This window comes from Lepidochelys kempii, chromosome 3, assembly GCF_965140285.1.
Source record: "Lepidochelys kempii isolate rLepKem1 chromosome 3, rLepKem1.hap1, whole genome shotgun sequence".
NCBI lineage: Eukaryota > Metazoa > Chordata > Testudines > Cheloniidae > Lepidochelys > Lepidochelys kempii.
In genome coordinates, this window is record NC_136382.1 from 81,451,430 (window position 1) to 81,464,102 (window position 12,673).

General features: G+C 39.3%; 1 protein-coding gene across 9 annotated transcripts in view; it reads right to left on the reverse strand.

Annotated features, from left to right (window-relative positions):
• Positions 1-612: 612 nt before the first annotated feature.
• POPDC1 (popeye domain cAMP effector 1) overlaps positions 613-12,673 on the reverse strand; it is a 60,466-nt gene continuing 48,405 nt past the window's right edge. For 6 of the 9 annotated variants that reach the window (XM_073336892.2, XM_073336900.2, XM_073336893.2 and 3 more), the window contains one exon: positions 5,678-9,586. In XM_073336892.2, the coding sequence (XP_073192993.1) occupies positions 9,323-9,586 (264 nt within the window). In that variant the 3' untranslated portion in view covers positions 5,678-9,322. The other 3 variants (XM_073336895.1, XM_073336894.2, XM_073336899.1) reach the window with 3 other exon arrangements.

Genomic DNA, 12,673 nt, shown 5'->3' on the forward strand with positions numbered 1-12,673 from the left:
ATTTTTGCGACGGATGGGAAAGGGCTCTTCTCTTTTAGCCCTGCTTCTCAAAGCTCATGTGGCCTGGGGATCTTCCTCTGGCTCAAGAGAGCTGGAGGCATTTTTATCCAGAGGAGTCACTTAAAACATGAAAGACATGACTTCCCACTAAGGAGGCTGAGCCTGCTGCTGACCAGTGTTCCCAGTGCACAAGCAAGCTTGGCATGTGGACCACAATCCCGGGCTCCCTCACCAGTTGGCTGCATGGCTGCTTGACAATCAAACTGACTGAAACAAATTCTCAAGAACAAAACATAAAAAGGGTGAATTTGTGTTTGAGACTGGCTGTATTTTAAGCTAAGAACTTCAAAGTTCTGGATTTATGATCTTCACAGTACACTGTAATATTTCTGGGATCATCCATATTCATTTTTGGTGCACCATCCCTGCTATAATTAAAGAGTCTCTAGCAGCATTTCCACTCAAACTCTTCTCTGAAAACTTCCTATAAAAGTTCATGCTAGACAAACTTTCTTAGTAAATTCTACACACCAAAATAACCCAATCCCACACCCAATCCTCCGCATTTAGTATAAGTGCAAAAGTTTAGGAGTTACAAATTTCAAATGCTCCTTTAATTCAAACATTTTTATTGTTTAGAAAATAAATGTTGCGGACTTGTCCCTAACATATCGAGTCCTCTGGCTATCTACAGTATTTTCTTTTAAAAAGGTCATGCTGTACAGTTATTTGACAATCAGCTACTATAAATGTTGCATAACCTTTTTCATGTCTTTAAGTTTGTCTTAAATGCTCATAATGCTAGTACCACACAACACTCATTGAACTTATACCTAGCCGCGGTGATTTTATCAGATCTGTATCTTTATAACCGGTTTAAGTACTTATACAAGAGATGGCAATGGATCCAAAAGGAGCTCTTATTGTCTACAAAGTAAATAAAGGTTTTTACAAAACTCAGTGAATTTATATGGTAAATTACCTCCGCTCCAAAAGGGGCCAGCGTGATCTACTGCATACATGTGAGATGTAAAATGTATTTAACATATATTTACATAAACTGGTAACTATGGCTCACCTCAATGAGAATTTTTAATATGCAAAAAACAAGCCACAAGACACACTGAAGTAACATTAAAAATTAAATTTAAAGCCACAAAAACAAGTGTCGTTTTTTGGCATTGCAAGAGCTTCAGAACAGTGTAAAAACAGATTATATACCATAGGCACAGGCTGATTCAAGGACACTCTTAGGCTTAGCTTCACTGGCAATACTAGGACAATGATCACAGTAAAAAGATCAGAGTGAGTTTAAGCCCGACTCCCACTGTTATCCACAATCTCATTATTTGTCATATTCTAGTCTCCACATTCTGTCATCTTAAATTGTTACATAGACTGTTGTATCTGCCATTACGTTCTTTGACAATGAATACAGTTTATTATTGTGATAAATACATTGATGTTATTTAGGCATGTACACGCAAACTGGAGGTGGAGCTGGTAGCACTACCTATTATTAAGGCTGCCCAACACTTCCCATTACGAAGGGCCCTTTTTTGAACTACTTATAATTTTGCCAAACCATAAGTGCTTGGGCTGAAATTTTCCATACTGGGCATCTCCCTCAGGAGAACTTTTTTGGAAAACTTTAGCCAAAACGGTGCAGCTATTTCCAAGAACAAAACTAGGGAAAAATACATTATTTTGGCCACGTTTAAAAATTCTGGTGATTTTTTTTTTTAAAGATGCTTTAGAACCCCCATGCATTAGGAGCGGAGACTTGAAATTTGGCAGAAGGATGGCCTTTGTGTCAAATCTATACATTTTGCCAAATCCTTGTGAAAAATAGAATGTGATCATGTAATTAAAAATTGCATCATAATGCATACACATAAGGGGGCCAAATATAAGTTGCATGGGAAACTTAATTCTGGCTTTTCCTAACTTGAGTACTTGACTGTGCAACTTTAATGTTCTTTTTAAATTGTTTTGTGTGTGTAAAATATAAACACACACTTTCATGCACACACAAAAAAAGTATTAACTTCATTTTGAAATTGCAATATTAATAACTATGGTGTTCAGTACAAATGATATTGGGTCAAATTTTCCAAACATTCCCATTCACTTTCACTGGGACTTAGGCTTGTTAGTGGCTTAGAAAAATGGGACTTGGGTGATTTTAAAAGTGGTCCTCAGCAAGCAAATAAAATTTCAGACTAGTCTGTTGCTTAAAATTGAATTCAACTAGGCAGAGAGCTAAAGTAAAAATACAACCATTCAAAAATCATGGCCAATAAGTAAAAATACAATGTCTTTTTAATTTTTTTTTTTAAAAGGAGAATAAATAAAACTTGGCATCTTTATCTAGAAGCCACTAACACAGGTATATTGTGGTTTAATTCTCTGAAAGTAAAGGTGCTGATAGTTTTCAGAATCCCATCAAAATAAGCTTCTTGCTTTTGCCATGTCTACAGCGCCATGTCTACTCAAGGCAGTCACTGAACCTCAGGCTTAACAGCAGATGGTAGTTCAAAGACATCATCTTCACCACTTTCTTCTATCGGTTTCATTTTTGCTGAAGCTCTCATATAGGGAGATGTCCGGCCTGCCACAATTTCAAAAGAGAAGAAAAAGTTAAACTGAAGAATACAGCCCCGCCATGATATAGACTTATTTGTGATAAGGACACAGCAAATCTGATGATTCTCCCAAAGGTGAAGAATTTAGATTTTCCAGGTGAAAGTCAATTAATTTGACATCTGTACTATAGCATCAGGAAATCATGAATGCCAGGTAAAGGGGATAGGAATCATAATCTTTTAGGGCCAAATGCTACTGTCCATACTCAGGAAAACTCCTTTTGTGTCAATGGGAGTTTTCTGCACTTCTTACTCAGGGAATTGTGTTCCCGATAGGTATTTTTCTTATTGCTGTATTCATGCACGAATTGGCCCAAAGAAATAGAAGGAGGACTTAAGCACAAAAGGTATCTCTGAGTACTTGCCTCAGGATACGCAGTCATGACAAAATTCTTAAGTTTACTCTGGCAGATCTCAGCCAGAGTAACTGATCATAGCTCCACTGCCTCATAAGCAACAACATGGGATAAAACATACTGAGGGGTAAGATACAAATCCCATTGCATAAACAACTATAATGAAAAACATGTATGTTATATTAACAACAAAATGTAGGACTAAATAATATGCACCATATAGCTAATGACTGAAATTGGTTCACTGCTCTAGCAGTAGGTGGTAGCCTTCAGGCAAAGCAGCAAATGTATAAAACCCTCTAAAGGAGAGCACACAAAAGCACACACTCAGTTGGAAGTTAATGGGCATTTTGCCTGAGAATGGACTTCAAGATTTGAATCTATAGGAGTACATACTGTGGAGGGGGATTTAGTTTCAGAACTCTCATCTGACAGGTAAATCTATGTCCTCCAATCTGAAAATTGTATTTAACTCCCTGTCTTCTCTCAATTCCCTAAGAGTTCAGCAGTCCTTCATTCACAACTGGTGCAGGCTTTGGACTGGCACAGTTTATAAACAGCCTGCATATGATGACTGAAAACAGTATGAAAAAACTTTAAAATGTTAAAATATTATCCGAGAAGAAAAACAGTAGAAGAAACACACTATATATGCAGATAAGAAAAACATTTCCCTTCAAGAATCTTTGCAGTCATAACATATGGTTAGTAAACTGACACTTATTACATAAAACTACTTAAACTTCAATCCATCCACTATGCAATAATTAATAAATGTTTTATTTTTATTACCATGGCACCTACGAGCCCTAGTCATGGACCAAGGCCCCATGGTGCTTTGTGCTGTACAAAGACAGAAGAGAAAGATGGTCTCTGTCCCGGGGAGCTTACAATTCAAGTATATGCTTTCCATTACTGGGATCAGATTTAAAAAATTACACTCATGCAAACACTGGAAGGCATTAATCAATGCTTTTAGACCACCACATGTAGTAAATGTATTATGCAGTACTTTCTGCCCCCCTCCCCCAGTATTTACAAACTACTTTAATTACTCAGCTGGCTTTATACAGAGATTATTACGTATATTATTAAATACAGGATTACAAAGGCCTTGTTTTCAGATACTTAATTTTGTGAGTAAAAATTGCAAGTGCAGGTTAGGCCACTTAAGGGTATAGCTACACTGCAATGAAAACCCCGCAGCAGTGGTCTCCAAGCCCAGCTCCACTGACACAGACTTGCACTCTGGGGCTAAAAATAGCAGTATAGACATTATTGCTCAGGCTGAAGCCTAGGCTCTGAGACCCTCCCTCCTTGCTGGGCTTCAGAGCCCGGGCTCCAGCCCAAGTGAAAACATCTACACGGCTAGGTTAAGCCCTGTAGCGTGACCCTGAGAGTCAGTTGACCTGGGCTCTGAGACACACTGCCATGGGTGGTGGTGGTGGTTTTGTTCAGTGTAGACATACCCTCAGATGTTTAAATCTGAGATTTGTGGGTGAAGTTATGGATTTAGATATCTAAGTGACCTAAATAGCGGGCACAAATTGCACCCATAAAAATGGAGGCCTGAAAATTTAAAACTAAAGTTTCAATTTCTTTTTTAGATGTCACTAGTAGTTAATAATTTTGAGGGTGATATGAGCAAAGCTTATTTTCCTTTATTCAGAAAAGCCCATGTTTCTCCATAGTAGGCAGAAGCACGGTGGCACAAGCCTGCTGAACAGAGTTGGCAGTCTGCTCTCATACTGTAAATTTCTTCTGCACCACAGAAGTAGACTTTTGAAAGTGCCAGGGGGTGCTTGACCCCCGGCTCTGTCCCAGGCACGCTGTAAAACAGTTGATTGTGGTGGGTGGGAGGCGCAGAGAGAGAGGAGAAGATGCTGATCGGCAGGGCCCGCCTGAGGGCAGGAGGTGCTGGGGGGAGGGGGAGGAACTGATGGGCAGCTGCTGGAGGGTGCTCAGCACCCACCATTTTTCCCCCCATGGGTGCTCCAGCCCCGGAGCACCCATGGAGTCAGGGCCAACATTCTGCACCAATGTCATGCCCTTGCTTCCTCCAAATGCTGAAGCGTCATCTAGGCATGCCTCTATCCTTTGTAAGGAGAACATACAAAGCCTGAATGAGCCTCAAACCTGGGCCTCCAATACAATAGTCTATTGCACTGTCTCCAGTTCCTAAGTTCAAATGCCTATAAAAAACGGTATTTCCTGTGAAACCCAATCCTGCTTTAAACCACAAGCTGGGTATAACATTGAACATACTGAGTAACACCCAATGAAAGCATTACTGAAAATATCCTCATACTACCTTCCTCCTTAGCTTAGGCCTTAGAGGGTTGCAAATACAGAATTTGTAGAGACCAGCAACACTACTGAGTGAGCTAAACCAAATAGTCTCTTTTTAAAAAAAAAAATAGTAAGTCACCTTGCATGTTTATTACTGTTAATCATTAGGCTTATTTTGTAGCAATAACATTGAAACACCATCAAAGATAAAATTAGCTGAAATTATTTGTCTGCTCCAATTCATTCTTTCCCCCACTTACTTATGTTTTTAAAAAAGTTACTTCACAGTTTCATTTCTAGTAAGTTGTGCACAGATGCATTGTGTATTTCAAGTACAAGTACCAATCTGGCATAAGCAAACTTCATTTTAATACCTTTTTGAGGATGTTGGGTTAATATGTGATGTTATCAACAGAAAACATCATGCTGCAAACGACCCGCTCCATAAGTATTATAGAACTCTTGTTGGTTATTTCCTTAATATAAAAGCAGAGTGTTAGTTTTTTGTTTTTAGTTATTTAAACTTAAAACACAGTTTATTAGTATGTGAGTAGATATTCTTGCTAATAGAACCAGTTTTCCCTTTTTCTGTTATAAAACTTTGATAAAGTCTTTATATGGATTTCTTTTTAGAAATGTATTAGAGAATTTATATTTTGGAGCACAGCAGCAAAGTCATAACTTAAAAAAAAATTCTTTCAACTCATTCAAAAGATGAAGTTCTAGTTTTTACAAGTGTATTCCAGTAAGTACATGAAACTTAGGAGAGTATTTTTTGCTACTACAATGTAGAAAAATCCTAATCAGACCTTTTTACTGGGAAGCTTTTGTCTACACAAGAACTGGTCACATAGAAGGTTATAATTTATGCAGAGCCTTATCCAGATAAGCTCCCTTTTATTGTTTTCTCCTATGGCAGAAGACACTTGCTTTTCGCTTGTTGCCCTTCTCTAAATAATCTACTGTGGGTTTTACTGCTGTTTTGTTTTTACTAAAAAAAAAACATACATTGGTTTATGCTCTAGGCTGCAGCTTGAAGGGGAACTCAATATTGGTACATTTATGCCACAATTGGAGGCATACTGGCATGCATCATTGGACAAGTCTGAAAAGCAATTATTGAATATGCTGCACCTATGGGTGCGACAGGGCTACCTGGAAAGCTAGATGTCCACCTTTTTGTTCAGATTGCTTTTGGGACCCGAGAGAAAGAGAGCCCTGGCTAAATCTTCTTCTCAATACCTACATTCAGGCAATGCTAATCTGTGACAGTGGAACTGTGTCATATAGACAGTGTTATATAGGGGTAACAGACTACCCAGCCGTCTAGGCAAAGAATTTAATTCCATAGAAGCACTGCATATCAATGAGACAGCTAATCCCCTTCTATCAGTTTTGGAAGCTTAGACACTTTATTAACTAACACAAAGAAATCTTGTTGAGAGAAACAAAGAGATGGAATAATAGGAATACAATAGCGAAGAGGACTTTACCAAGTATTATTAAACTCAGGTTTATCTTAAATGGGGATTAATATTATCTCTGAAAATTGTAAGCCTTTAGATAATGTTGAAATACTGGAGTAAACACTCTGAAGCTGTTAGCTAGAAGTGAGGTTCTCTTCCAAACTGCCCATGACAGTCTCCCAATTGCACAAATATAATCATTCAGTTTCCTACATAGTTGTATGCGGGAGAGCTCAGAATTAATGTCCCCCAAAACCCTGTCTTGCTGGAAAAAAGATCATAGGAAAATTAAGAAAAATCAAATCTGATCTGCCGCTAACCCCCTAAAACTACATCCTGTCAGTCACCCCCTAACAATCAGGGTGGAACACTCCTAGGGCTTGTGCTCCTATAACTGTGATGACAATATATCATTGGTAAAAAGTAGAAAGAAAAGGACTCCCCAAATCTGGAGGCTTGGAGAAGAATTGTAAGGGAGACAGTGGAGAATGGATAATTAAGGTGGTGCCTTAAGGTTAAATAAAAATTGTTAAGTCATCTGTTTTTTTTCATATTAGAAAGAGAGAAATTTGGTATTGGTGGACCACTGACAAGTTTTTATGCATTAAGGTCCTAACAGCTAAACAGTGAGATCGCGAGAGCCACCATAGTTAATTCTGTATGACCCAGTTAAACTAAGAGCTTGTGCCAGCTCGGTTAGGCACATTTTTTTTTCTTCCAATATCTGATTTCAGGTTAAAATGATTACTAAAGCTTATTTAAGTTAAGTGGGAGACAAAAAGGAAAGTATTGACATGAACACATATGACCCAAGTACACTTGATAAACAATTTTGGGTGAATGTAAATATTGCAGGATGAGAGGAGCCTATTTTTCTAAGCAAAATTTGTTAGATTCTCTATGTTGAAAACAAGTAATATAATATGATCATGGAACCTGATGATTATAAGAAATTGTTTTTAAATAAAAAAATCTGGATCTAAAATGAGTATTTGGAAAAAAAATAAAGAAATTCTTGATGTGTGTGTGCGCGTGTGCCCGAGGAAGTGACCATCTAGTCTGGTGCCCACATAACTTAGGGATTTGGGCACACCTGTGATAGTGAACGTGAAAGTAACCACACAGTTGTGGGCAAATCAGCATAACAAAGTAAGACTGCGTGTCTTTAGAACACCTCCAATAAGCTTCCTATAGTTCTACATGCAACAGAGAAAAAAGCCAAACTAAATTGAGTTATTTAAAAAATTTCTATAAAGGTATAAGATCCTGATGCAAAAAACACAGAACCTGATCCTGGCTTTCCCCATTCCACCTACTTTGTGCTACTCTAGGGGTTCGGAGCAGGTGGAAAGACAGTTTAACTGCCTACTTGGAGATTTCCAATGTTGGCACAGTGCAGACATTTTTAGCTCTATGTCACATTCCTCCCGCCATACCCTTTATTGCCAGATAGAGAGGGAAGAGCATGTGCTCTGACAATTCCTGGAGAGTAAAATTATCAGTAGTATTTAAGCGCCTTAGGATACGTCTACGCTATAAAAAACAAACAAAACAAAAAAAACAAAAAACACAACCCACAACCCACCGGCAGCGAGACTCAGACCCTGGGTCAACTGACTCAGGCTTGCACTGTGAAGCAGTGTAAATGTTAATGCTCAAGCTAGAGCCCGGGATCCAAGACCCTCCCTTCCTGCTGGGCTTCAGTACCTGGGCTCCAGCCTTAACCTGAATGTCTGCATTGCTATTTTTAACCCAAGCTCACGTCAGTTGATCCGGGTTCCGAGGCTCACTGCCTTGAGTCTCTTTTTTCTGTGTAGATGAACCCTAGGAGACCTAGCCATGGACCAGGGCCCCCTTGTATTAAGCACTGGACAAACAGAGAACAAAAAGATGGTCCCTGACAATGACTCTTCATAGGTATTACCAGCCAGCACAATGTAGGACAGCTCTGAGGCTGCTCTAAATTGCACTATGAGCCAAACCAGCCCCAGCATCAAAGAGCTTGTAAAGGTAACATAAAACCACCATTGCCGACCCTGCACCAAGCACTCTCCAGTGCGGCTTAGATGCAGCTATAGCAGTGGTTCTCAAACTTTTATACTGGTGACCCCTTTAACATAGCAAGCCTTTGAGTGTGACCCCCCCCATAAATTAAAAACCACGTTTTTTATATATTTAACACCATTATAAATGCTGGATGCAAAGTGGGGTTTGGGGTGGAGGCTGAAAGCCCACGTAATAACCTCGTGACTCCCTGAGGGGTCCCAACCCCCTCTTTGAGAACCCCTGAGCTATAGGCTATAGCCCCTGTGTACACGATTCATGCATTATTTTTTATACTGAATACAATTACTGAAACTTTCAGTGTTATTTATACATGTGATGTGCCTCCCTTTCTCAAATATATCTGTTTGAATATTATTGATCTCAGACATTATAATATAGATCATTATTTCTAGTATTAGTAACACTCCCTAATTTTTAAATTAAGTAGATTCGGCTGCCATCCAAAGCCACTATACAATGTCTCAACTTCCCTACAGCTTAATACAAAAGCTCCTTTTATTTACAGCAACACACAAATGGCCCAAATCTTGCTTCCACTGAAGTCAATAGAAGTTCTGCAGTTGTCCTTAATGGGCCACAGGGCTGGGCCCAAGATTTGCTTCACTTTTTTGGAGGACTCACGAAGAGAGGAAGCAGTGGAAGACCCACGAAGAAACTGCTGCAAGCCATCTTCACTGTCACTGGAACTAGCCATGCTGTTTCTCATCTGCATCACAGAAAGCTGTGAGCAAAGGCTGGGGTGCTGCTCCATTTTTTTGGAAGTCTGAAATAAAGAGATTTTAATATATTACAGCTACACTTTAGAGAAACAAAAGCAAATCTTCCTCCATCCTAGGATCTTTGGGCTAAAGTACGGCTATTAACGTCAGAGGTGAGCTCCTATGCATTAGTGACTATGGGCATTCCATGCAAGTGAGACTGAAGAAAGCATAACGATTCTCCAATGAGAGAAGTGAGCTTGATTCATTGCTCCAGAGGCAAAATGGGGAGTGAGCTTGGAAGAGACACTCACCATGCTTTTAAAAACCATGGAAATAAGACGTTAAAGAGAGAAGTATCCTGCATTCATTCATCTTGCCCACACCGTTGTGAACACCACACTCTAACACCCCATTAAGATTTCAGTTTCATCTCCAACAGATAACAAAGTCAGCCAGTACCCCTACTTTATCCAACACCAAACCTTAACAACCACTTCATACACTCTCGTGGCTAGCTAAGCACATCGGACTGTCACACGCTGCAAATATTTGGAAAGAGAATCCATTCTGCCTCACAGTGCCACTTTGAGAACCATGAGAAAGTCAAGAGAGACAAACTTGATCTATAAATGTATCCAGCATCCATACTGCATTTTCAGTCTTAATGTGTATGCATGGTGTTTGTGGTCACTACTGACATAAACCTGTGTGAGGGAAGGCTAAAGTAGTCTCTGGGTTTCTCATTATCAGGATGGCACTACAGGGCAGAATTATTATGTAAGCCACCATGACCCTAGATGTGCATGTGAATACTTTCATATACTCTGGGGGGTTTTTATAAAGCAGTACTGTGAGTTGGAATTTCCTGGCTGACATTTGCATTTGAGGCTACTGAAGTCTTTCCACTCCTCCCCCATCCCGCCACCTTTTGGTAGATATAAAGGATACATTCATTCAACCTTAACTCCTGGATAATCAACTGCTGCACTTGGGAATATATTCTCCAAGTGTTATAATCTAGCTTTGGGGTTTACTGAATACAGATGAAGTGTATGATCCCAGGACCTTCACTTGCTTTGGAGTACTCCTCTTGAGAAGGCTTTGGACTATTAAGTTTATATGAAAATAATCATACTCTATCATCTTTTAAATGCTACTGTATGTCACAATGATATGTCAAGCGCACACGAGAGGTGATAATCAGTGACAAAGATGTAATGGGATGGCACTTTGTTCCATTGAACTTTAATATTTATGACTTTCTCATAAAAAAGGAGAATGAATCACCACTTTCTGCACAAACAACAAAGGCACCTTTGAGAGAGAACAGGAATTTATAAATGTGCATTGGGCAGCGAATCCCATCCAGGTTGACACACATACCTGTGGCTGTGTGTCATATCGAAAATGAAGGCAAACTACTCGACTGATCATTTTGTTTTACAGCCCTCAGAATGGCTTGCCTTCAAGGGGTCCAACTTTGAAGAATAAAAAGATTTTTTTAAAATCCCCCAAGCCATACATTTGGCTTTAAATTTTTTGCGAATGTAATACATGTTCATATCAGTTGCACTAAAAATGTAGTAGCAGCAGCAGCTATAATAATCTTAAACAAAGTCATATTAGTATTTCACGGTCAAAAAAACAACAAAATTACACATAAATTTAAGTTTTTTAAAAATTCCCCTCTCTTTGGCAACAAATAAAACCTAATACACATTATCAATCTGATTCTAATCTTCTGAAGTGACCTGGAAAAGAACAATTAAATAAGCATCCATTGTATTAAATTGAAGGCAGTAAGATATAACCTCCAAAATGGGTATTAACCAAAACACATTTACACTAAATCTTTTCTCTTCATACTAAATGCATATGTATTTAACATAGGTGTATTTGAACTAAGCAAGGCTCGTTTACCATTTTCAGCGTAGCGGGTATAGGCGCAGAACTGGAAAAAAAAACACTCTAAACACTTATCTAGCCCTGTCTACAGTGCTGGGAGTCCAGTCAACACTCCATTCCCATCAGTCACAAGGAGCATTTCAACAACAGACACTGCAGTGTGGGAACAGTGATGAGTGGTCCCAACACCATGGGAAGCAGGAAGCCTAGGGGGAGGACGGAGAGCTCATTACTCCAAGGTACCCTACAAGAAATATTATTATTATTAAGGGGATGTAGAAAAGAGCAGAAAGGATGGGAGGAGGAAGTGAAATGGGAAGGAGGGGCAGAGAGAAAGGAAAGATGGTGGTCATGAAGAAAGACAAAAAAGAGGAGAGGAGGCAATTGAAAAGGGTTGGGAAGAGAGGAAAATCAAGATGGGAAAAATCCATGTTACAAGAAAAGCTTATGGCCAAGGTTTTCTGAAGTGCCCAGTCGTTTTGGATACTCAGTTTTAGGGGTATCTGATACCTTAAGTAGCCCGTTTTTAGGAAGGCAAGTGCTCTGCAATTTTTGAAAATAGAGTCCCTTTGGAAGGGTCTCAAGTGGGGCACCCCAAAACTAGAGGCATCCAAAAATCACAGGTCAATTTTGAAAATTGTGTCCAAAGTCACGAACAGGAGGCAGTAGTTCTGTCCCACGCAGAGCAGATTAAAGCAGTGAGAAGTATCAGAAGCAATAAGAACGCACTAATTCAAATGAACTAAGATAGGGAAAAAAACGAAGAATGGAAATATGAGACAAAGAGCAAGAAGAGATCTCTTAGCATTTAAATGCTTTTAGATTGTGTCTAGGTTTAAGATATTGGAGGGGATGGCCTGAACCTCAGATGAAGTGAAGCTCAAATCTTTCAGTAAATCCATCTTTCCCCTCTGATTTCTCCTGTAATTTGCAAATCCCATACAATGCAAATTCCAGTTATAGCTTCCTACCAGCCGTTTGTAGCTGGACTTCATTAGGGCCTAAGCAGCCAGGCTACAATAACCATCTCTTTGGACGTCTGTTTAAAATATCCCAATAGGGAGAGTAAGAGCCACTTGACTTCCAAACACTGGCTACACAACTTGGAGCAAATGGACACGTATTCCATTTTTTTTTATTTAAGAATTACTGATACTAAGACTTTGATCCTACAAGTCCTTGCATGACGTACAACAGGAAGCACAGGCCTGCTTCAAGTGAGGGCTGCAGAATGCGCAGTACCC